General features: G+C 38.7%; 2 protein-coding genes across 2 annotated transcripts in view; both read left to right on the top strand.

Annotated features, from left to right (window-relative positions):
* The first annotated feature begins 2,435 nt into the window (after nucleotides 1-2,435).
* On the top strand, nucleotides 2,436-11,668 carry LOC121380754 (coadhesin-like). The gene is made up of 7 exons (XM_041509718.1): nucleotides 2,436-2,448; nucleotides 2,948-3,136; nucleotides 5,591-5,779; nucleotides 6,510-6,698; nucleotides 8,506-8,694; nucleotides 9,975-10,163; nucleotides 11,439-11,668. The coding sequence occupies exons 1-7, from the start codon at nucleotides 2,436-2,438 to the stop codon at nucleotides 11,666-11,668; spliced, it is 1,188 nt and encodes a 395-aa protein (XP_041365652.1).
* A 92-nt stretch (nucleotides 11,669-11,760) lies between these two features.
* The window catches only part of LOC121380749 (SCO-spondin-like), a 31,063-nt gene continuing 15,805 nt past the window's right edge, over nucleotides 11,761-27,018 (top strand). Inside the window, exons 1-11 of the mRNA XM_041509712.1 lie at nucleotides 11,761-11,803; nucleotides 12,384-12,572; nucleotides 13,935-14,123; nucleotides 15,653-15,913; nucleotides 16,737-16,925; nucleotides 17,847-18,035; nucleotides 20,007-20,261; nucleotides 23,421-23,609; nucleotides 24,510-24,698; nucleotides 25,149-25,337; nucleotides 25,997-26,185. Coding sequence (XP_041365646.1) covers nucleotides 11,761-11,803; nucleotides 12,384-12,572; nucleotides 13,935-14,123; nucleotides 15,653-15,913; nucleotides 16,737-16,925; nucleotides 17,847-18,035; nucleotides 20,007-20,261; nucleotides 23,421-23,609; nucleotides 24,510-24,698; nucleotides 25,149-25,337; nucleotides 25,997-26,185 — 2,071 coding nt within the window. The remainder of the gene's footprint in view (nucleotides 11,804-12,383; nucleotides 12,573-13,934; nucleotides 14,124-15,652; nucleotides 15,914-16,736; nucleotides 16,926-17,846; nucleotides 18,036-20,006; nucleotides 20,262-23,420; nucleotides 23,610-24,509; nucleotides 24,699-25,148; nucleotides 25,338-25,996; nucleotides 26,186-27,018) is intronic.

Raw genomic sequence — 27,018 nt, 5'->3', positions numbered from 1 at the left:
ACTACACATAGTTACTATAGTTGATGGTGCCTGGGGTGTGCCTAGTGTGCCTTATACAGTTATTAGATTTTACTACACATAGTTAATGCCATTGATGGTTCCTGGGGTGCCTGGGGAGATGAGAAGCTTGGATCCTGTTCAGCGACTTGCGGATCTGGAACACGAACAGTCACCAGAACCAGAAGCTGCGACAAGCCAGCACCAGCTAATGGCGGAAAGAAATGTTCCGGGAAAGACACAGAAACAAAGACGGGAACCTGTAAGATAAAGGACTGTACAGGTAAATATATAGGTGTCCAGTACAAGAAATATTAACATATCCCACACCGTGTCTTTGCACAAAATAAGTTGAAATAAGAGTCGTTGGTGTGTGTGAATGTGGCGGGGGAGGGGGGTAAACGATTTTGACTCAGTCTATTATCTCTAGTCTAGACTCGATACTCTAATAGAGTCTGAGATACTAATGTCATGACAACGCCATACAAATTGTATGTGTATGACGTCTTTAGAGATTGAGTCTGGACTCTAAAAGGTTTATAAGCACGGGCCCAGGTCTGGTAGCTACAAAACGTTTAGAATCTGTAGTTTCAAGACACTAGTAAGGTCGTGTCAGGAGCTTTGTCTACATATGATAGCTGACCTTGACCACGATATGGAGCTGACCGTGACCAAGATATATGATTCTAATCTGAATGACAAAACCACCATGGCCGTATCTTTGCATAGTGCAGTCGAATGGACATTTAGCAAACTAGTGTTTGATTCCATGTACCTCGTTTATAGGAGGACAGCCATTCCCGAGAAAATCCTTTACTAAAGATGTCATTCCTCGTGTACCGCCACAAAGAGGACTTCCACTCTCGTAAATCAAAACTAGCACCGAACAGAGATCATTAGAATAAGTATAGCTGTGATGATGTGAACTCATGAGTTACTGTCATGACAGTGATGATATCAAGTCTTTAAGTGGACTGTGAACTGTAGAGCGGGCATCAGTAAAGACACCAAAAACGTCCTACCACGCCCGTCAGCAAGGCATTTGAATGTGCAATGATGCAAAAGACTATAAATACTTTACCAAAATAATGCTATCTTTTTTTTTTTTGGGGGGGGGGGGGGGGGGGGGGGGGGAGAGAGGTTGGGCGAAATACATTAAAAAAAAACGCTTATTAAAATATACTGGAAATACAATTCTTGTATTAGCTAAAGACCTCATTAACGAGAGGGATGAAACATCATGTTACGCATCGCCTAGGGAGTGGCAGTCCTCTTAAAGACGAGCACCTGGTAGTGAATCATTGAAGTAATCGCGACTTTGCCTAACATCCTTTCCACTCTGTATTGTGCAGAGATACGATTTTAACATAGAAATATGGTTTTGTCCTTCCGAGTTATTGTCTTGCTTTACTATACGAAGTCCAGCAATGCTTATGTTGTTTGTTCACTATTACAGTTATCTGTTTACCAAAACCGAATAATATGTTGTCTGTCTCGCAGTTAACGGAGCCTGGAGTGCCTGGGGAGATGAGAAGCTTGGATCCTGTTCAGCGACTTGCGGATCTGGAACACGAACAGTCACCAGAACCAGAAGCTGCGACAACCCAGCACCAACTAATGGCGGCAAAACGTGTCCCGGTGATAAAACAGAAGAGAAACAGAAGACCTGTAAACTAAAAGAATGTCCAGGTAAATGATTACTGTACGAGCAGGTAACTACACAACGTAAAGGAAAGGAACGTGAATTATACCGCTGCATGAGCTGTTGGTCATCGTGGTGAAGAGGTGGACACATTCTTATAGGTTTATTTTTCTCTTTTTGGAAGATTTTATTTTAGCGGTATTTAATATTAATATGCTTCATTGTGTCTTTCATAAACGTGACTCTTTCATTGCTGTCTACACTACATGTTTCTCGCTCCAGCCACTGCAGCACAACTGGTACAACAAATGCTGTGGTATGTGCTATCCTGTCTATGTGATGGTGCATATAAAAGATCCCTTGCTACTAATGTGGAAAAAAGTAGCGGGTTTCCTCTGTAAAACTATATATCAAATTGACAAATGTTTGACATCCAATAGCCGATGATTAATAAACCAATGTGCTCTAGTGGTATCGTTAAACAAACAAACAAACAAACTTTACACTATTTTATTAATAATTTTAGAATTTTTCATTGATGTTGATCATTATACACCTTAGATTGACTCCCAATAACGATGTTTTTGGTTGTGCTTGGTTGTTGTTAAGCAATTATTCATTCATTCATTCATTCATTCATTCATTCATTCATTCATTCATTCATTCATTCAATCAATCATTCAGTAAAACCAAATGTTTATCACGAATGTGTAAAATGTTTACTTCATACAATTCCTGTTCAGATAAAACTATGAGATAACACTTTTTTCGTCCTAGAAATATTTTCCTTACCAAGATGAATGCTGAAGGCCCGTGCTTATGAACTTTAGAGTCTAGACTCAAATTTAAAATGACGTCACATTCATACAATTTATATGGTGTTAGTCTCAGACTCTTTTAGAATTTTGAGTCTAGACTTTAAACGTTTTATAAGCACTAGACCAGGCCTGGTGCTAATACAACTTTTAGAGTCTAGACTCGAGACTAATAGAGTTAGAGACGTGAACGTCCTAATAACGACATACAAATTATATGCGTGTGACATCATTACAGATTGAGTCTAGACTCGAGACTAACAGAGATAGAGACGTGAACGTCCTAACAGCGACATACCAATTATATGCGTGTGACATCATTACAGACTGAGTCTAGACTCTAAAACGTTTTATAAGCAAGGTCCCTGGTTCGTGCTCATGCTGAGCCGTCGCTTCTCCCAGAACTTGCCTCGTTCTTCTCATACGACGACACTACACTGTCTTTGTTATTACTTCGTTACTAATGCTTGCTGTTTCAAATTCGTCCACGCAGGTGGCGGTGCGTGGGGTTCTTGGGGGAAAGAAAAACTTGGCACATGCTCACTGACCTGCGGAACCGGAACACAGACGGTAACCAGAACGAGGCTGTGTGACAACCCGGCACCAACAAATGGCGGAGAAACGTGTCCCGGAGAAAGCAAAGAAGAGAAACAGAAAGACTGTAAAATAAAAGAATGTCCAGGTAAATCATTACTGTACAAACAGCTGACTACAGGAAGGAAAGAAAAGGAATGTTTTATTTAACGATAACTCAGCACACCTTTTATGCTACGGCTATTTGGGGTCGAACAAATGGTTATTTCTACACTTGTCCGTCTAATGGGGATAGACGGACCGAAGAAAGGGGCGAGGAGGGGGAGATAAATCTATTTCTGTGAATTATACCCTTGCACGAGCTATTCCTCATCGTAGTGCAGGGGTGACAACATGATCATGGGATTCTTTGAGTGGACATTTTAGAACGAGTTCTATAAGCATGTGTGACAATGTTTCTAAATATTATGTTTTTCGTTTTGTGTTGTTGTTTCATGCAATATTGGCTTGTTTACCATGGTTTACACTGATTTTATATTATTTTATATTGTTGGGTATTCAGTATTAAAGGGAAATACCCTAGTTTCAACCCGTAAAAATTAACACTAAGTTTAGTTAGTCTATAAACCTGTAACACATTTGGATAAAGTTACAATTGAGTGAAACATGAGTCTGTGACTTTGAAATGGTGAAATACCCTCTAAAAATAGACCAAAACTCGACTCCATAACTGTTATTTCTCAGACGCACGTGAGTTTTTAAAAATATGAGAAATGCACTTTGTGATATTAAAAACACCAGGATGACCAAAAACACTTCGAGTGTACGAAAATGAGTAATATAAACAATTAAAATTAAGTAAAGTATGATTTCGGTTATCAAATACGGCTGTAATAGTAAAAAATATGCCTTAGTGTTTAAAAACTAGGGTATGTCCCTTTAATATGCTTCATTGTGTCTGTTTTAAATGTGACTCTTCTATAGATGTCTACACTATTTTATTAATAATTTTAAAATTTGACATTGATGACATTGATATACCTTCGATTGACACCCAATAGTTGATGTGGGTTTTTTGCAGGTGTTCATTCATTCTTAATTATTCCCAAATGTTTATTCACGAATGTAAAAAATGTTTACTTCATACAATTCCTGTCCAGATAAACTTATAGGATAGCACTTGTTTTTTTGTCATAGAACTGCTGTCTTAACCAAAATGAATGCTCCAGGCTTGTGTTTATAAAACCAGGGCCGTAGCTAGGATTTTTTTTTTTTTTTTTTTTTTTTTTTGGGGGGGGGGGGGGGGGGGGGGGGGGGCAACTAATTAGTTAATAGTCTAAAACTCCTTAAACAGTTAAGAAGAGAATTTTCTTTAAGTTTCCATAATGCTTTCCGTATTTATTTCTGCCCCCCCCCCCCCCCTCCCCCAGCTACGGCCCTGAAAATGTATAGTCTAGACTCAAATGTTACACGTATATAATTTGTATTGGGTTGTCATGGTGTCAGAGTCTCAGATTCTCTTGAGAGTCTTATGTTTTGACTCTAAGAGGTATAACCGTAAATAAAATGTGTTGAGTGCGTAGTTAAATAAAACATTTCCTTCCTTCCTAAGAGGTTTATGATCACCAGGCCTGATCTGTGCTCATGCGGAGCTGACGTTTCTCCCGGAGTCCCCCACCCCCAACCCACCTACACCCACCCACACGCCTTTTGTCTCCTACACCACTAGAGGACATTGATTTATTAATCAGCAACTATTGGATGTCAGACATTTGGTAATTCTGACATATAGTCCTAGAAGGGGGAACCCACTACTGTTTTCCATTATCAGCAAGGCATCTTTTATATGCGCCATACCATAGACATGATGGCACATACCACGGCCTTTGATGTACCAGTCGTAGAGCACTGGGTGGAAATAAAAATAGCCCAAAGGGCCCACCAACTGGAACCGATCCCCAGTCGACCGTGCACCAGGCCAGTACTGTACCACTGGGTTACGGCCTCATCGGCAAGGAAACTAATAAATAAGGATTAACTTTTTAAATTTCCAGCCAGCTCTGTTTTGCTCCGATGTAAATTAGTCTAACCAGTGGCAGTCCTCTTACAGGTGAAGAAAGAATTGATTTCCTATGAAGTGCCAGTCTTCTTAATGATAAAACACGCGACAGGAAGGAAGGAAGGAAGGAAATGTTTTATTTAACGACGCACTTAACACGTTTTATTTACAGTTATATGGCGTCGAACATACGGTTAAGGACCACACAGATATTGTGGAAGGAAACCCGCTATCGCCACTTCATGGTTTACTCTTTTCGATTAGCAGCAAGGGATCTTTTAAATACACCATCCCATAGACATGATAGCACATACCACGGCCTTTGATGTACCAGTCGTGATGCACTGGCTGCAGCGTGAAATATCCCAGTGGGCCTACTGACGGGGGCCGATCCCAAACCGACCACTCATCAAGTGAGCGCTTTACCACTGAGCTAAGCCCTTTACCACTGAGCTACGCCCCGCCCCTCCCATACAGTGATACCACACATATATTGGTATTACTTGGTTACTAATGCTTGCTGTGTATAACTCATCCACACAGGTGACGGAGCTTGGGGTGCATGGGGAGAAGAGAAGCTCGGTAAATGTTCAGTAAGCTGCGGATCTGGAACACAGACGATAACCAGAACGAGGCAGTGTGACAACCCAGCACCAACCAATGGCGGCAAAACGTGTCCCGGAGAAGGCAAAGAAGAGAAACAGAAAGACTGTAAAATAAAAGAATGTCCAGGTAAATCATTACTGTACGAACAGCTGACTACAGGAAGGAAAGAAAAGTTTCTTTGACGATATCTCGGCACACGTTTATACTACGGTTATTTGGTGTCCAATTATTTCAACACAATGGAGTGAGATAGAGAGGAAACCCGCTACCATCACATAGGCTACTCATTCTGAAAGCAACAAAGGATAATTTATAGTCACTTTCCCATGGCCTACAAAATGGTTTCGCCATGCAGTGTATGTATTAGTGGTTAATATGTGAAATATTTGTTATCAGCGAACTCAAAAATTATCATTGTAACGGTATGTAGTGTCAAACATAGACTATTTGTGGTATTAGAGCAGGGATCTTTGTCTACTTTGCAGTACAGTTATCTCGAACGGCAAAGAGCGATTATAACCGTCCAAATGTTCATATAGCTCTCGAACGGCAGAGAGCGATTATAACCGTCCAAATGTTCATCTAGCTCTCGAACGGCACACAGCGATCATAACCGTCCAAATGTTCATCTAGCTCTCGAACGGCAGAGAGCGAACATAACCGTCCAAATGTTCATCTAGCTCTCGAACGGCAGACAGCGATCATAACCGTCCAAATGTTCATCTAGCTCTCGAACGGCAGACAGCGATTATAACCGTCCAAATGTTCATCTAGCTCTCGAACGGCAGTGTACTCCACTTAATACTGTTATGCCTTGATTATTATTGTTTGTTACATGTAAAATTCTTTAACGTAGGTAACGGTGCCTGGGGTCCTTGGGGAGCTGAGAAGTTCGGGAAATGCTCACTGACCTGTGGAACGGGAACGCGACCTGTGACCAGAACGAGGCAGTGTGACAATCCGGCGCCATCTAATGGCGGGAAGGACTGCCCTGGTGAAAATAAATCAGTGAAGAGGGAAGCCTGTAAATTAAAAGATTGCCCAGGTAAATTCAATGTGTTTGATAAAACAGTAAAATAGGTTTAGTGAAGCACAAAGCGATCATACGAATGAATGAATGAATTAATTAATAACAAAATGGATGTATGGATGGATGGATGCGTAGGTGGATGAATGAATGAATGAATGAATGAATGAACGAACGAATGGAAAATGAATGAATAAATAAGGAAGTAATGACTAACTGAATGGATGGATAATGAGTTAACGAGTGAATAAATGAATGAACGAACGAACGAATGAATGAATAAATGAATGAATAAATGAACAAACGAACGGATGGATGGACAGATGGATGGATCAATGAATAAGTGAACGAATGAATGAATGAATGGACAGTAGGACGGGTATATTAAATGATGTTTAATCAGTTACTTTACTGCTATAATATCCTATAAGCCGGCACTGGGTTTCCTTTCCTACTTTTAAGGCAACGTGTCAAAACAGTCAAACAGCAATACTGTAGTACAAACATTACGTACCAAGATTCTTTCCAGTATTCATTGTTTTGGGATGGCGTTTGTTTCACTATCACCGAAGTTCAAATATATTCTGTAATAATTATTAAAAACATTAACTACGTGTATTTATTTAAAACTTTTATTGTGATTTCTGTATTTACAATAGATTATTTCGTGTGACAAATTTAGATGACACAGATTCTGGGGCATTTATAACAGAAAAATACATTATAGTGTTTGACCACTTTGGTTGAGACAGCTTATTTAATTTCGTCATATTTTTGTGCTTATATCCAATTGAGGTTTAAACACAGTGTCCTGGACACACATCTCAGCTATCTGGGTTGTCTGTCCAGGGCCCCGTTCTACGAAGCGATCTTAGCCCTAAGATCAACTTAAGTGCATAGGATTGCTTCGTGGAACGGGGCCCAGGACAGCGGGTTAGTTGGTTAGTGAGAGAGAAGAGGGTGCAGTGGTCTTACACCTACCCAGAGAGTCGTTAAAACTCGCTCTAGGTGGGAGCAGGTACCTGGTTGCGAACCCAGTACCTACCAGCTTTATGTCCGATGGCTTAACCAGGACATCACCGAGGCCGGCCAGGAGACGGCTTCTAAGAGAAATCAAGCTTATTAAATATTAGTTTGGTCTAGACTTAAATCTGTAACGTTGTGACACGCTTACAATTTGTATGGCGTTGTCATGACGTTATGACAAATGACGGTCACACTGTCAAGGATCAGGACGCCGGGTTAGACACGGATACGATCCGGCATCATTCGCGACTATCCGTTGTAGAGGTCCGTAGCTGTCCGTATTCAATCCCTGATCAATCGTAGTAGTTCTTATATGTCCGTGAAAATTTTGAATATGTCCAAAAACAACCGTAGTATATCCTTAATGATTCGTAGGAGAACGTAATAATCCGTTCTAATCCGTAATAAACCGTACTTAATCGTAGTAATTCCCGGCCTCAAGCCCCGGTCACACTGTCAAGGATCAAGACACCGGCTTAGCCACGGACACGATCCGGCATGATCATTCGTGGCAATCCGTTGTGGTTCGTATAAAACTGTACCGGATCCTTAGCGATCCGTAGCGACCCGTAGCGCTCCCCGTTGTCAACTAGCCCATATCCTTAATAATCCTGGGTTTAATCCGTCGAAAACTGTAGTTAAACCGGGGTCATCCGTGAGGTTTTCATTCGTCGTGGATCCGGCCAGACGATTCTTGATGGTGTGACCGGGGCTTTACATTCTCAGACTCTATTAAAGTCTTATAAGCACCAGACCGCGTACATTTGTAATGACCAAATACGTCGATCTGTTTTGACAGTTGATGGAGTCTGGGGTGCCTGGGGAGTCAAGATTCTTGGGATATGTTCAGTGACGTGTGGATCCGGAACACGACCAATCACCAGAAGGAGACTGTGCAACAACCCGGCACCACGTAATGGCGGGAAGGACTGCGAGGGTGACGACAAGACTGAAAGGCAGATTGCATGTCAATTAAAACAATGTGCAGGTAAAAATAATGAAGTTACTTACTTACTTACAATGTTCCATAGTATGACAGAAATATAACGACATGCCACATTGTTCTTTCAAAACATATTTGTATGAATATGCATCTTTAATTGGGACATGACAACTTTCATCATTTGATTATTGTGTATATGATGATCTCACTAAATGGTAAATCAATTAATCAATACAATACAATACAATACAATACAATACAATACAATACAGAATGCTAATACAGAATGCTCTATTGCCGTGCGTGCATATGAAGTATACATATAATTGTATACATATAAACACAGTCTGGTGACCCAGCAATAATAAAGCTAATGATAAGAATAATGAACGACTAAATATATTCATTAAACAGAATGAATGAATGAACAGGAGAACGGGTGTATTAAACAATGTTATATCAGTTTCCGTACTGCTAAAATAGCCTATAATGCATGGATGGCTAGACGGACGGACGGATATACATTTATACACTGTATAATTAAAGTATTCCTACACGTGATAACCCATAGAATAGTACATTGTATGCATTGCCTGTAAAGAGAAGCATCTATATTAGAGATACAGAAAAAAGCTATAGACAGAGAGATACGGAGACACACAGAGAGAGACAAAGTGAGAGAAACTGAGAGAGAGAGAGTGAGAGAGAGAGAGAGAGAGAGAGAGAGAGAGAGAGAGAGAGAGAGAGAGAGAGAGAGAGAGAGAGAGAGAGAGAGAGAGAGAGAGAGACAGAGAGAACGAGAGACACGAAGACAGAGGAAGAGGGAGAGAAGGGGTCAGACAGACAGACATACAGTCAAACATCCCTTAATATACACATGGAAATGGTGAAGAAGAAGATGATGACATAGTAAAAATATAATGGCACATTAAACTAATTAAAGGTTTTCACCCAAAATCATAAACATGTTAAAGATGTGTTCCATGCGTAGTGATATTAACATTATAAATAAACTTGTTTTCTTTAACGACACCAGCTATTGGATTCAAACATTTTGTAAGTTGGACATATAGATTTAGAAAGGAAACCCTCTACATTTTTCCGTGAGTAGCAAGGAATCTTTTATATGCACCATCCCACAGACAGGATAGCACATACCACGGCCTTTGATTTACCAGTCGTGGTGCACAGGCTGGGATGAGAAATAGCCCAATGTGCCCACCGACGGGCATCAATCCCAAACCGCCCACGCATTAACCAAGCGCTTTACCACTGGACCAGGTTAAAGGGTTTTTTAATGCAGTGTGTACAATTGTTTCGAATAGGTAACGGTGCCTGGGGTGCATGGGGTGATAAGAAATTTGGATCGTGTTCGGTAACCTGTGGAGCCGGAACACGAACCACCACCAGAACGAGGCTGTGTGACAATCCGGCGCCATCTAACGGCGGAGATGACTGCCCTGGAAGTGGCAAGGAAGAAACAACGGACATCTGTAAACTTAAGGACTGCCCAGGTAACTTGTTCATTGGATGTTTTTCACGAAAGACTCAGTAAAATGTAAACATAACTTTACAATTATCGCTTAGTTAACGTTGAAGCACAATGTGATACTATAAACATACGAACACATGTAGGGATGAACAAAGATGAATTGAAGGATGGCAATGGACAGACGGATGGATGAACAAGATAGCTTAAAGATAGGAGACAAATGATGATGATGATGATGATGATGATGAGATATGGAGACATGATGATGCTATAATGATGCTGATGGTGATGATATGATGATGATATGATTATTAGTATTATATGATGGTGAATATATGATGATGATATAGTGATGATGATGATGTGACGATACTATAATGATGATCATAATGATATGATGATGTAATGAAGCTTTATTATATAACATTTAGTGAAATATCTTAAAATATCAGTGAAATAAAAGTGTTATCAGTCACTCAGTGACGATGTCACATTTTTGAGTGAAAATTTCACTCTAAAATGTTTTATCGTCACTGTAGAAAGTGTTATCTTCACTGTAAGAATGCCGGAACTATTTTGCTGCTGGCATTTAAAAAAAAAGGTAAATTGTCAAAAGTTATATAATAAATAGAAAATTTCATGTTTTTTGTCAAATGTGGTATATATCTCATCGAGTGAAGTTTACAATCATATCACACACATCGTGCAAGCACGACTCGTGAGATATAATTGCAAACTTCACTCGATGAGATATAAATCACATTTGACAAAAAAAAGATGAAATATCCTCTAAATAATGATGCTGATGGTGGTGATATAATGATAATATGATTATTATTATATGATGATAATGATGATGATGATATGATGATGATGATGATGATAATGATGTTGATGATGTGATGTTGTTGATGATGATGATGGTGTTGATGTTGATGATGGTGACCAGGGTCAGTTAGAGAAGAAAGGCAGACAACAGTATTAATATGGAGCAGACAAATGTTTTAACAGAATGACACAAATTAATCTTGAAGCTTCATCCGATATACAATCACGTATAGCAATTTCTATTATATCAACAATGTATGAACATACTAATACCACTATGATACCTGGATATTAACGACGTGTGTACAATTCTGTCACAGTTCACCGGGGCTGGGGTACTTGGGGAGACGGGCATCGATCCCAAACCGACCGCGCATCAAGCGAGCGCTTTACCACTGGACTACGTCCGCTCCTAAACATCAAGTTAAAGGTTTTTTTTTAATGCAGTGTGTAAAATTCTTTCGCATAGGTAACGGTGCCTGGGGTGCATGGGGTGATAAGAAATTTGGATCGTGTTCGGTAACCTGTGGAGCCGGAACACGAACCACCACCAGAACGAGGCTGTGTGACAATCCGGCGCCATCTAACGGCGGAGACGACTGCCCTGGAAGTGGCAAGGAAGAAACATCGGACATCTGTAAACTTAAGGACTGCCCAGGTAACTTGTTCATTGGATGTTTTTCACGAAAGACTCAGTAAAATGTAAACATAACTTTACAATTATCGCTTAGTTAACGTTGAAGCACAATGTGATACTATAAACATACGAACACATGTAGGGATGAACAAAGATGAATGGAAGGACGGCAATGGACAGACGGATGGATGAACAAGGTAGAATAGAGACAGGAGACAAATGATGATGATGATGATGGTGAGACATGGAGACATGATGATGCTATAATGACGTTGCTGATGGTGATGATATGATGATGATATGATTATTAGTATTATATGATGGTGAATATATGATGATGATATAGTGATGATGATGATATGATGATGTGACAATGCTATAATGATGACCATGATGATATGATAACATAAATCACAACTGACACAAAACATGAAATATCCTCTAAATAATGATGCTGATGGTGGTGATATAATGATAATATGATTATTATTATATGATGCTAATGATGATGATGATGATAATGATGTTGATGATGTGATGTTGATGATGATGATAATGATGATGATGATGATGGTGACCAGGGTCAATTAGAGAAGAAAGGCAGACAACAGTAATGTGGAGCAGACAAATGTTTTAACAGAATGACACAAATTAATATCGAACCTACATCCGAAATACAATCACGTATAGCAATTTCTATTATATAAACAATGTATGAACATACTAATACCACTGTGATACCTGGATATTAACGAAGTGTGTACAATTCTGCCACAGTTCACGGTGGCTGGGGTACCTGGGGAGAGGAGACGTTTGGGTCTTGTTCAGCGACCTGTGGATTTGGAACACAGACGATCACCAGAACGAGGTTATGTAACAACCCGGCACCATCTAATGGCGGAAATGACTGCCCCGATAACAACAACGAAGTGAAGAGAGGAAGGTGTAAAATAAGAGAATGTGCAGGTAAGTCGCCACTGGAGGGAGTGTAGAGGACATGAGATCGATCCTCGTTGGTGGGCCCATTGCTATAACCAGGGCCCATATTTTCGAAGCAATCTTAGCGCTACGAAATCGTAAAACCATCGTAGGCTATGATGTCATCATGGCGTGTGCTGTAGTGACGTTATAACCTACGATGCTTTTTACGATAGCGTAGCGCAAAGATTCCTTCGAAAATATGGGCCCAGGAATTTATATTGGCGACCCAACCACAGTGGTGGTACGCATACTGTCTATGGGGTGACCGGAAACGATAAAAGATGGTGGTGAAAAACAAAGGATTGATTGTTGGGACTCGTGGCCTATGCCCTAAAGTGTTCGGCCCTTTGGATTGTTTTCAGTTTCATCTAGTGCGCCATCACTGGTAAGTTAATGGTCATGATATGCGCTATCCTGCATGGGTGTAGTGTATATATAAAGTATCCCTTACTGCTATTCGCCACCGCCCTCGGTGGTGTCGTGGTTAAGCCATCGGACATAAGGCTGGTGGGTACAAGGTTCTCTGCCAGGTGCCGGCTCCCACCCAGAACGAGTTTGAACGACTCATTGGTAGGTGTAAGACTACTACATCCTCTACTCTCTCACTGACCGCTAACCACTAACATCTAATCCAGGACAGACAGCCCAGATAGCTGAGGTGTGTGCCCAGGATAGTGTGCTTGAACCTTAATTGGATATAAGCACGAAAATAAGTTGAAATGAGAAGAATGAAATGCTGTTCGCCTGTTAGGTATAAGTGGGTGTCTTTCCTCACTCTCTAAACGTAATTAGTTAGACTACATTACCTTCATAATAAGAATTATTTTGAATCAGACTGAGTAATGGTGCAAATAAAATTACGTCGCTACTTTGTACTAAAGCAAGGACAAAACTATGACAGATGCAGCTATATAATGCGACATGAGCAAATTATAATGTAACTGTTACATTTAAAATTAGTTTTGTTTAATGGCACAACTAGAGCACATTGATTTATCAGTCATCAGCTATTCTATGTCAAACACTTGGTAATTCTGACATAGAGTCTTGCAGACCAAATACGCTACATGTTCCCATTAGTAGCAAAGGAACGAGCGCTTTACCACCAGACTATGTCTCGCCCTAACTCTTACAGTTACAGATTAATCGAGTTTAATATTCTAGAAAAAAGTCAAACAATATATTCCACATATTTTTATCAACCAGTTACTCTTCTTCGAAATACTTACACATGTAATATAAAAACACAGAGATCTTAACTGCAGTTTTAGAATTAAAAAAAAAATAATAACATTATTATAAAAATAGTTATATTTTAACAAGATATCCACGTCTCTTTTCTCTCAGTTAACGGTGGCTGGGGTGCGTGGGGAGGAAAACAGTTTGGACTGTGTTCAGTGACCTGTGGAACTGGAATATGGACAGTTACCAGAACGAGACTGTGTAACAACCCCATGCCTGCGAATGGTGGAAACACCTGTAGTGGAAAGAGAAAAGAAAAAAAGCAAGACGTGTGCAAATTAAAAGAATGTCCAGGTAAGCTGGGTTTTTGTGTGTGTGTTTTGTTTTGTTTTGTTAGGTATTTATCTTCGCTAAGCGGAACCTTTTTAATACCGATTTGTCCGGCGTCCGTCCGTACGTCCCTAAACGTTTCCTTTGATATCTGTCTTCTCTTAAAGTTTTGAATTGTTTAAACATTTGGTACAGTGATCTTCTAGGACGCCTCCTACAAACTAATAGATTGATATTTTTGGAAATTTATTTCGAAATTGTGAATTTTGATTAAATAATAAAAAACATTAACATAGAAAATGTAAAAGTCTATCGTCTAGAGTTTCGATTGGATGTTCAGAAACTTAGTATAAGTATTCTCAGGTGTAGTCTTCATAAACTAATAGAGAGATTTTTTGAAATTAAAAACAAAAAAAATTGTTAAATGTTTAAAACATTTAAACTAAAAATGTAAAAATCTATCTTCTTCTAGAATTTTTACTGGATAGCTCTGAAGCTTTGTACTATGATTCCCCGAGGCAGTCCTCACAAACTGTTACAGAACTATATTAGACATTTTGAATATTTTAAAATTGATTAATTTTAAAATGTCAAATTCAAATTGAAAATTGAAAATTTAAGTCTATCTTCTCCTAGAGTTTTGATCAAATGGTTCTGGTACTATGACTCTCGGAGGCAGTCTTCACAAACTAACACAGAGATATTTTGGAGTTTTGATCGGATAGTTAATAAAAAAATAAATAGAAATTTAACATTGAAAATTTAAAAGTCTATCGTCTAGTTTTGATTGGATAGTTCTAAAACTTAGTATAAATATTCTCAGGTGTAGTCTTCCTAAACTAATAGAGATATTTTAAAGAAAAAAATATTAAACGTTTGTTAAATGTTTGTTAAAGCTTTACACTATTATTCTCTGTGGCGGTCTTCACAAAAAAGTTAAAGAAATATATTGGACTTTTTGAATATTTGAAATTTTATTCATTTAAAAATTTTAAATAAAAAATTAAAATTTAAGTCTATCTTCTCCTAGATTTTTGATCAAAAAGTTTTGGTACTATGATATTCTGGCGCAGGATTCACAAACCAATTTGTAAAATTTCAATAACAATTTAACATTAACAATTTTCAAAGTCTGTTTTCTCCTAGAGTTTTAAATTTAAAATATTTAAACAAAAATGTTACCTCCGCTGTGACATTCGTCACTAGATATTGGTTTTATTTGCTATATACAAAAGGAATTGTCTAAAAAGAATATGGTGTATGGTGTTTTTAACTGATGAGCTTTTGGTCCAGGACAAGAAATATGCTGTTTCTGACTGTCAAAATATTGACACTGGTAAGTCCCTTTTCTGTCCAATATACTTAAATACGATTTACTAGGTTTTGGAATAAAGAGTGACGAATGACTTTCTACCTCTTTATATAATCTATTTGTGAACCTTTTATTTGAAGGTTTTACACTTGACATGCAAGTACAGTGGCACGTTGAATCAACGGAACACAAAAATAATTTTGAAAAACCCAACATGATTAACCCTTAATCTATTTCTTAGTTTCAGACTTCGTGACGCCTCTTAAAAGTAAGATCTTCATTCTTGGAGGTGACATTGTCCTGGAGGCGGTCTACAGCATAGAAAACAAGAGTGCCACGTGGTTTTACAATGGCAAGAAAATCAATCATGGCGGACGTTACGTCATCAGTATTGATGGCACACGTCATCGCCTCGTTGTGAGGGGAGCTAGCTTAACAGATGCTGGGATTTACGGCCTGCAAATTGAGGAAGACAAATCCAGCGCAGTCGTATCATTTAAAGGTGTATTATCTCAAGAGAAATTATGTTGTTGTCTTCTTTATTTTAAATCCCAACCAGATAAACAAGAGCACTTATGTCTTCTATATTTTATGACTCGGTTAAAACAAAATAGAAAATAAGGTCATAAACGGGTAAAAGCACCAGCACCAATTAAAATAAAGAGCGAAATCGAAAGTCAATGTTGGGGTTGTCTTTGGGTGTTTTTTTAATTTACTTTTTAGAGTTTTGGTGGTGGTGGTGGTATCTGTGTGTGTGTGTGTGTGTGTGTGTGTGTGTGTGTGTGTGTGTGTGTTTTGTTGGGTTTTGTTGATATTTTGTTGATGTTTTGGGGGGTTAGGGTGAGGTGGGGGTCTACAAATGTCAGAACAATTAATTATTGTCCAAGTGTGAGAACCATACTGAGCTCGAGGCTCGAGTCAAAAATAAAGTTTATACATTTTGTAACCATCTGCTATTAACAGAGTTTAAATATATGGCATGAGGTACAGAATATATATATGAATACCTATGTACCTTTATGTCTGTAGATATTAAAGTAGAAAGAAAAACACGAAAATTTTCATGAAGACATACATATACCCTCATTGATGTATGCGTGTTTGTTTGTTGGGGATTTTGTTGTGGTTGTTGTTGTTTTAAACTGTACACGTATAATAAAATATGGAATGTAAATCTGTGAACCTACATCACGCACCATTAACATTTAAAATGACATGATTTTGTTTTGTTTTTGTATTTAATAAACACAGCAACACATACAACTCAAAAATATGTAGCTACAATGTGTACTCCTAGCATATATAAACTGATTTGTATCACGCAGTTAATGGCGCCTGGGGTTCGTGGGGAAGTGAACAAATTGGCTTCTGCTCCGTGACCTGTGGACCCGGATCACAAACAGTAACGAGGTTGAGGCAGTGTGACAACCCAGAGCCGGACAATGGCGGAGAAGAGTGTGAAGGCAAAGACAGGGAGGTGAAAAAAAGGCTCTGTCGACCCAGAGACTGTCCAGGTAAGCTGAACACCCCACCCCCGAATCATTGACATTTCTCAAATCATATCTCTGCACAACACATGGTCAAAATAATGTTTTGATATAATAATATTATCATGGCAGCTTCCTTGAGCGGGTTTCCTCTCTGACTATCTGTGTGGTCCTTAACCATATGTCCGACGCCATATAACCGTACATAAAATGTGTCGAGTGCGTCGTAAAATAAAACATTTCCTTCCTTCTTTCCTGTCGCGTGTTTTGTGCATTAAGAAGACTGGCACTTCATAGGAAATCAATTCTTTCTTCACCTGTAAGAGGACTGCCACTCCTTAAACTGGTTAGACTAATTTACATCGGTACAAAACAGAGCTGGCTGGAAATTTAAAAAGTGAATCCTTATTTATGAGTTTCCTTACCGATAAGGCCGTAACCCAGTGGTACAGTACTCGCCTGGTGCACGGTCGACTGGGGACTGGTTCCAGTTGGTGAGCCCTTTGGGCTATTTTTAGTTCCACCCAGTGCACTACGACTGGTACATCAAAGGCCGTGGTATGTGCTATCATGTCTGTGGTATGGCGCATATAAAAGATCCCTTGCTAATAATGGAAAACAGTAGTGGGTTCCCCCCTTTAGGACTATATGTCAAAATTACCAAATGTTTGACATTCAGTAGTCGATGATTAATAAATCATTGTCCTCGAGTGGTGTCCGTAAAAAAAAAAATCAACGTTTTGGTCATTTTTCTTACTGATGGGATAGGCTTAAAGGTTGCACCGGGTTACGTTTCGCATTTTCGACGCAGTGTTGAAATAATCGTATACTAAACACAAAAGACATGTTTTAAAATGTACTATTCATTGTTCATTGTATTTAGGGATATTTTTTTTTGTTTTCTATATGACAAAAGTGCAAGTATTTTTATTTCTAATTCTTTCACAGTTGATGGCGTCTGGGGTGTGTGGGGTGATGAGACGTTCGGACAATGCTCAGCAACGTGTGGTCCTGGAACAAGAACGGTGACCAGAACGAGGCTGTGTAATGCCCCAGCACCATCCAATGGCGGAAAAACCTGTCCTGGCCAAAAGAAAGAAGTGAAACTTGAAGTGTGCAACGTAAAGCCGTGTGGAGGTAATTTATCTTTATATCAGGGTAGACATGTTGAACTGTAACAGGCTCGTAGGATCCGGGGGAGGAGGGGGGATGGGGGTCACTTGTGAGCCTTTTCTTTTCTTTTGTTACTCATTAATATTTGCCATTGTAACCAAAATCTGATACTGAGTTTCTACCCGATCCGTCAGTGCCCCCCCCCCCCCCCCCCCCCCCCCCCCCCCCCCCCCCCCCAGCCCCCCCCCCCCCCCCCCCCCCCCCCCCGCCCCCAAAGTCTTTCCTACGGGCCTGTGTAATTTATATCTGATGGTAAAGAATTATCCTAGATCAAGACAGTACTTGTTTGACCCATGCAAACTTTGCGCGATAAGCACCCTTCGCCTGATTGAGTTTTGTTCTTGTGGGTAACGGTAACGGTAACGGTAACGGTAACAAACAAACAAACAAACACTTTATTACTTCATTGGTCATATTACATGACATGGTGAAGAAAATATTTGTCAGACATAGAAAAAATAATAATGTAAAACTCAGTGGATATGATAGTAACAGTAGCAGCAATTTTCACCATAGCGTTAAGCAAAACAGATATAACAATTTGCGAGACACGCTAACCGTAAGAAGAGACATAACCATAACCGAGACACAGTAACCATGACCAGTCCAACTGAATATTAGCCATAAGAATAGCCATAAATAAATATGTACACACAATACACTATTTGTTATATTAGCATCTTATCATAATAATTAAATTTCCGTTACATTCATTACAATATAACGTCATCTCATTGGTCCAGACATAGCAATATGAGTTTGTTAAATTCTCGATAAACGAAACAAAAAATACGTTGTCAGAGAACGCCATAGCTGATGACGTCATTTTATATGGGCAAGTTGTCTCATTGAGTTTTATTGTTTATGGATAAAAAGTAATTCAAAATAAAGTATGAATTTTTAGTTTTATTATTAGCAAGTATGATTCAAATTTAATATGAAAAATACCCTATATTACCATGCCCAGATTCAGGACTTTGTTTTTATTGCACCGACTGTTAGCTTTGCCAAGTTCGTGTGCTCAAATCACCATGGAAAAAAAAAGAAGAGTAACGTTTGTTTTATTTAACGACGCCACTGGAGCACATTGATTTGTTTCTTATCATCGGCTATTGGACGTCAAACATATGATCATTCTGACACTGTTTTTAGAGGAAACCCGCTGTCGCCACATAGGCTACTCTTTTACGACAGGCAACAAGGGATTTTTTATTTGCGCCTCCAACAGGCAGGATAGCACAAACCATGGCCTTTGTTGAGCACTCACTCAGGGTTTGGAGTCGGTATCTGGATTAAAAATCCCATGCCTCGACTGGGATCCGAACCTAGTACCTACCAGCCTGTACCTAACCACGACGCCACCGAGGCCGGTACCATGGAAACAATGTCATAAACGTACATGTAGTTTGGAATTAAAGGGTGTAGCTGAGTCTTTCTTTTTCGACTCCTGTAAAATCCTTTATTTTCGTCGTATTGAAATTTCGTGGTTCCTATGGTACTTAATTTCGTGGAGGCAGTGTTAGAAAATGGTTTTATTGGTATACATGTATCATAATTATTTTCGTTGTGTTCTTAAATTCGTTGACTGCACTAATCCACGAAGTACATAAATATTAGACCATCACGAACGAACAAAAGTGATTTCACAGTATGTCAATAGAGAGAGAGAGAGAGAGAGAGAGAGAGAGAGAGAGAGAGAGAGAGAGAGAGAGAGAGAGAGAGAGAGAGAGAGAGAGAGAGAGAGAGAGAGTGAGTGAGTGAGTGAGTGTACTATTTGACATGCCTCTATACCACTAAGGTTCCGGGCATGTCCATCCCGGGCCCGACCTCCGGGTAGCTAGTGGTCTGGTCCGGGACAGTATGTCGATAGAGCATAACACTGAATAACAATACTGTCATTTAAAAAAAAAAAAAAAAATGTTTTTTTTGTTTCAGCCTTTTTGATTCCTCTTACAAACCAGAGGGTCACTGCTGGAGACAACATCGGCCTAGAAGCGATGTATAACACGGAAGAGGTGCAGGCCAGGTGGTTCTTCCAGGGGAAAAAACTCACCACTGGTGGCCGATACTTGATCTCAGCTGATGGGAAAAACCACTCGCTTGTCGTAAAGAAATCTGTTCCAGAAGACACAGGAGCTTACGCTCTTCGGATCGGAAAAGACATCACCAATGCCTTCGTAACAGTTATAGGTATGCTTACAAACACATCTACATATTCAGTCGCAGGATTGACTGGATAGAAGAATTGTGGCGTGGTAGACGGTATCTTGTTTGGTATTTGTGACTGATTGAAAATAGGGTCCTTCTTTCATTATATCCAAGTATATAATAAAATCCTAATTGTAATATTCTAATCTATGATATATTAATTATTACCCATACGATTAAAAATCCTTGGTACATATCAAAGTGATACGTCTCACTAGGACTTGGAGACTCACGATGACGTCATGGATTGGCGCACTACAACCTTACAGGAACGTCAGGCAAACGAACTGAGTGATATAAATTAGAATCAATTAATGCAAATGAATAGGATATTGAACTCGCTACATTTGGTATCATGTAGATATAGACCTATGTCCCTCGGGAAATAACTTTCATTGTCACTCGCTAAAGCTCGCGACTGCTGAACATTATTTCTCTCGAGACATAAACTTGATACGAATTGGAAGCTTGTTTAATATTCTGTAAATACGTAAGGCTAGTTTAACAGTTTTCGCTTCTTGTAATCGCTTTTCCTGTTTTGATTTGTATTTTCGATGGCCCTCTTTGCACGTGGCAGATATCGCACGTCGCACTTCTTTGTGCCCAGGTCCATTCCATTACCGAACACACAGCATGCTAAATATTGCGTACAAAGATGCATTCTGTAAATACAACAGGAACAGAATCCGCCATCTTTGTTATTTAATGTAGAAGTGTCTATATACACGGTGGCCGTGTATGTAGTCTATGCTTATGAAGGCTGGCTGTCTACACAGCGATCGTATTTTGGAGGGAAATCCCAGCATAACGCCACAACACCCTATCTAGAATCCTCCATGCTAAAGACGGGTTACATCTATTTTAATATAATCGGGATTCAGTGTTTCGGCTGCAATGCAATTACATTTCTGAAATCTGGCCAACACGCATTAATTTAGCTTTTGTGATTTCTTGATTTACAATAAAAGAAAGAAATGTTTTATTTAACGACGCACTCAACACATTTTATTTACGGCTATATGGCGTCAGACATATGGTTAAGGACCACACAGATTTTGAGAGGAAACCCGCTGTCGCCACTACATGGGCTACTCTTCCGATTAGCAGCAAGGGATCTTTTATTTGCGCTTCCCACAGGCAGGATAGCACAAATCATGGCCTTTGTTGAACCAGTTATGGATCACTGGTCGGTGCAAGTGGTTTACACCTACCCATTGAGCCTTGCGGAGCACTCACTCAGGGTTTAGAGTCGATATGTGGATTAAAAATCCCATGCCTCAACTGTGATCCGAACCCAGTACCTACCAGCCTGTAGACGATGGCCTACCACGACGCCACCGAGGCCGGTGATTTACAATAATACATGTTTATTGTAGTGCAACCAATTTAGTTAAAGGGACATTCCTGAGTTTGGTGCATTGTAAGATATTTCCGACTAACAAAATATTTCTACGATTAAACTAACATATTAAATACAGTTTCTTGTTTAGAATATCAGTGTCTGTATATTCAATGTGTTTCTGGTCGTCTTAATATTTGAAAGAAGCCCAAACTGGATTTTGTCTTCAAATAATTTCGTAATTTTAGGAAATAAAATGAAATTTACGCTAGTACAAATATTAGAACGATCAGAAACACGTTTAATATATAGCCACTAATATGTTATGCATGAAAATATATTTGATATGTAATTAAAATCGTTAAAAAGTCTCTGTTAGTCGATAACATCTTAAAAATTGCAGCAAACTCTTGGAATGTCCCTTTAAGATGGTGGTTCTAAGAAAAACGCTGTAGTACATTTTAATCTAATTAAAATTAGCTCCACTGGTTAATTACTATTACCTGTGGATCTAACAGCACTCCGTTGGAGCTCATATCCAGTTCACCTTTCATTCGACCAATCAAAACCGTACTTGCAAAATCATGCCAGTGATTCGGGATTATGCCGAGGATATACGAAATGATTCGGGTGAATAACGAAGTATGCCGGAAACTAATTTCAGTATCAAGACAAAAAAACAACAAAAACAACCCATGATGGTATAGTCATAAAATCTGTTTATAATAGTATACAATCCAGAGTTTATTACTGCACTTTTCCCCCTGTTTTTTTAATGTTGAAATAGACCAACAAGTTCGCCTATTTCATAACTAGTTTCGCCCGATACTTTTAGAATTTGTATGCTCCCGAATAACGCTATAAAAGGCGAAGTGTAATTGGTTGATATTTAAACTGTTATTTATAAATGAAATGTCACCTGGACATGGGAGTCCATGCAATGCTGTTAGATCTACTGGTAGACCAGTAGAACTATTTTAATCAGATTGTAGTACATTTGTACTAAGACAAGTTAAACTTTAAAGTTTAAAGTTGGTTTGTTTAACAACACCACTGGAGCATATTGATTAATTAATCATCGATCAGTGGATGTCAAATTGTACAAAGACGAAAAACTTCAGGTAAATGTACTTAAATAAAAGAACTCTCGAGATATTTCAAATGAAATCAGACACGGAATTTAATTGTTACATAATGTGTCAGTATAAGTAATATTAGATTTTTCAATACAAAATGCTTGGCGGTTAAAATACTATGCAGTGGTACCAAATTGCTAAACCGTTTTTGTCTTGGTATATAATGGACCAATTTGTTGAGACAAGACCCAAAGGAAATGATCTTAGGTCTATTTCGCTAAATTCCCGTAACTTTGCTATATCACCGTGTAATGCAACACAATTTGCAATGATGATGCGATGTTCGTTAATTTATTTTTGTAATTATATCCCATTAAGGATCAATCATGTTGTCCTGGATACACACACCTCAGCTATCGGAGTTATCAGCAGGGCATTGATTAGTGGTTAATTGTTAGAGAGAGAGAGAGAGAGAGAGAGAGAGAGAGAGAGAGAGAGAGAGAGAGAGAGAGAGAGAGAGAGAGAGAGAGAGAGAGATCAGTGCAGTAGTCTTACACCTACCCATTGAGTCGTTAAAACTCACTCTGGGTAGGAGCCGGTACAGGGCTGCGAACCCAGTACCTACCAGTCTCATATCCGATAACGTTATATAATGTTATTTAAGTGAGGCAAAGAGAGCTATGTGAATGAGGTCCCTGGTACATTTACGTCAATGTATTTTCACAGTTAATGGCGCGTGGGGTGCCTGGGGAGGACAGACGCTCGGGGCGTGTTCAGTGACTTGTGGACCTGGGACTCGAACGTACACCAGGACGAGGCTGTGTAACAACCCGGCACCACGCAATGGCGGGAAGAACTGCGAGGGTGATGACAAGACAGAAAGACAGATTACATGTCAATTAAAACAATGTACAGGTAAATTATTTGGATAGAACTACTTTCGTCTCCTGATTTGTATATGATGAGCTCTGTAAAAGATGAATCAATATTATTTTTAATTATTAATACTAGTAAATACAAAAACTATTCTGATGATTTATTCAGGATGTGTTCAGTTAACAATTTGGATACAGTAGTTGTTTTCTCTTTTTATTTCCGTTTTTTTTAATGTTCTGCAAAACGATTGTTGTCTTAAACTGCTTAAGAAGTTTTAATTAAAACTGTAGTAAAAATATTGTTTGACATTTTTGATAATTAAAAAAGGCAGTAAACATTTTTGGTTGCTGAAATAAAATAGTTAATCAGTACTTAGAAATGTTAACGGCATATACATGTACAACTATACTGAGAGGCATGAATTACGCAACAGGTATTCACTGAATAATCTCATAGAAATGTCAAATCGTATATATTGAGTATGCGGAAAATGTCATATTGGTAACAAATGTAAGTGAAAGAGGATTTTGTTCAAACCAGGAATTTGTTTTCAGTAAACCACCATGTTTATTGCAACAACACAAAATTGAATATGAAAATATTGTTTTGTAATTGCATTGCCTGCTCTCATCTCACTATAAAGCAACCGTTTTTAGTTTTTCTGTCCTTTTTTGTAATATGTCACGATAAGTAATGTTAAAAAGATGTGTTTTTTTCTGTTTGAAAACCCATTTTATTGAATCCCCCCCCACCCCCCTCCCGATTTGAACAATATCTTCTTTCACATACAGTTGTTACCAATGTGTCATTTGTCTGCATGCTTAATATAGATGACATAACATCTCTGTAAAAAGATATCAGCGAAATATCCTTTGCGTTATGTATATCTCGCAGTATATGTACATGTCAATGCCATGAATGTTATATTCTCTCATTTAGTCCATGGATCGTGGGGCCCCTGGGGAAAAGAGAGTGTTGGTTTTTGCTCGGTGACTTGTGGAACCGGAAAACGGACTATAACGAAAACCAGATTATGCAACAGACCAGCGTTAGCTGTCGGTGGAGACACTTGCCCTGGGAATGACACTGATGTTACTTTCGTTGATTGTAAGCTGAGCAACTGTGCAGGTATATATGTGAACATATAAACTTAAAAGTATCTAGTTCTTACACTGAACCGTTTACGGTAATGACATTTGACAACTTTAACTGCATAGCTTAAGGGGAATGTAGTGAATTCTATTAATACTATTTAAGATGAGAAGGACATTTTACAACTTTAACTGCATAGCTTATGGGAAGTGTAGTGAATTACATTAATACTGTTTAAGATGAGAATGACATATTACAACTTTAACCACGCTATTAAGTGGGCACGGCTTGAATGGCACTCATAATGTTAATGGCATCTTACAACTTTAACTGCAAAGTTGATGAGGCGTGGAGTGAATAGCATTCGTAATAACACTGATGGTAATGACATATTAGAACATTAACCTCACAGCTGACGAGGCGTAGAGCGAATAGCATTGATACTAATTATGATGGTAATGACATATTGCAACGTTGACCTCACAGTTGATGGAGTGTGGAGTGCATGGACAGTTGAAAGCACCAGTACCTGTTCCAGGACTTGTGGAACAGGAACCTGGACCGTTACGAGAACGAGACGATGCAACAACCCAGCACCAGCGAACGGTGGTAACGTGTGTAATGGCCAGGCTAGAGAGACGAAGTTAGCAGTGTGCAAAATAAAAGACTGTCCAGGTAAACTGTTAATCTAATGAATTTGGCAACCTAAACATACTGCCTTTAATAAAATGTTACTGTACTTTTTTCAACAATTATTTTTTAATTAGTCCACTGTCCCCTTTCCCTTACTCTCCTTTGAATTTCATCTCATTTCTTCCCGATCTGGCAACTCCTCTTGTATTTCGACTCCTTTCGCTGTCCGCCTCTACATCCATGCCCTTGTCTCTCCAATCGATGCAGGTGTTCGTCTCTTGTTGCTATTCCTGCCACTCATGTGTCATTTCCCATTAGCTTTACTTGCGGGTTTAGCCTGACCTCTTCGAAGAGTGTTCAGTAGTTAATTCTGGCATTCAATAAAATTATTAACAAAATACATAACATGGTATAAACACAACACTATGCATATGTACATTTTAATTACCAGGAATATGGATTTCTGTTGGATATGTTTCTGTGACTTTCGTCAGAGATAAATAATTGATGAAATGTATTCCTTTGATCTCAAACAGCTTTGCCTTTTTAATGCATTAAGAATGCTCTATAGATAATCTTTGACCCTGTCTTAGAACACTTCCAATATCAAACACCCCAACTTACAAACATAATTTGTCTTGCACCTGCCTGAACAATGTTAAAAGCAATGGAAAATTGAGAAAGAAAATAATTTTAAACAGTTAATGGAATCTGGAGTCTTTGGGGCAACGAACAGTTTGGCAAATGTTCTGTGACCTGTGGACTTGGAACGAGAACGGTCACCAGAACGCGGCTGTGTAACAACCCAGCACCAACTAATAATGGAGCCAACTGTCCAGGGAACGACAGAGAACAACGGCAGGTCACGTGCAGGATAACCGAATGTTTAGGTACGGTGTATCAAGTGTTGTTTTAGGATGCTACTGTTTTTGCTTCAATTGCAAATCTATTAGATTATTGAAATCGCGTTCTATGGACAAGCCAATGATACAATTTCGTGGGTGTTTTTGGAAAGAAATAGCAAAAATTTAATACTTTCTCTTTTCTACATGTTCTAAAACAAAACCTGTTATTGTATTTGTATCAAGCTTAGACACATTTAATATGCCAGTTTCAATTGGTTTGTAATTGCGCCATGTTTCAGAAATCTTAAATCACACAAACATCTACCGCACTACTGACTGGCAGTATGTCATTTAATTCCACAATTAGTATTACACAGGAATGAATTAATTAATTTTTAACAGTGTATGGAGATGTGGCAGGCAAACCAATATTGCACAAAACAAAAAATATGTGAAAACATTATCACAGAGGCTTATAGAACGTGTTTAAATAATGTCTAAGAGATATCGAATATCTGCTGTATTCGCCACTCTCAAGTATATGGATATGATTAATTATCTACATCAATAATAGAAAGTATATAATTACGTAAAATTACGATGTAAAGAGATGTCGGGAACAGTATGATACAATACAAACATCAAGACATGTATATTGTTAAAATGTGCATAGAAAGTAGTATTTAAAATTTATTTTAATTAATTCTGAGTGGAAGTTAAAATATTCTATCCATACTTAAATTTAGATTTACACTATTTCATACATTTTAGTTTTCTATACTTAAGACTGCATTAATGTATTAACAAATGGTATTAGACAATAGAAAATAAAACATGAATCCCTCTTGTGAATCCATTATTCACATGACAAATGGGTT

The sequence above is a fragment of the Gigantopelta aegis genome, chromosome 9 (assembly GCF_016097555.1).
Source record: "Gigantopelta aegis isolate Gae_Host chromosome 9, Gae_host_genome, whole genome shotgun sequence".
Taxonomy (NCBI): Eukaryota; Metazoa; Mollusca; class Gastropoda; order Neomphalida; family Peltospiridae; genus Gigantopelta; species Gigantopelta aegis.
Note: the sequence above shows the minus strand (reverse complement) of the source record. Positions and strands in the feature narration are given on the sequence as shown.

What these genes read in the sequence shown, in the direction of transcription:
- LOC121380754 (XM_041509718.1), top strand. An exon ending in TAAATTAAAAGATTGCCCAG is followed by an intron (nt 6,699 to 8,505) that starts GTAAATTCAATG and finishes CTGTTTTGACAG; the next exon opens with TTGATGGAGTCTGGGGTGCC. An exon ending in TAAACTTAAGGACTGCCCAG is followed by an intron (nt 10,164 to 11,438) that starts GTAACTTGTTCA and finishes TCTTTCGCATAG; the next exon opens with GTAACGGTGCCTGGGGTGCA.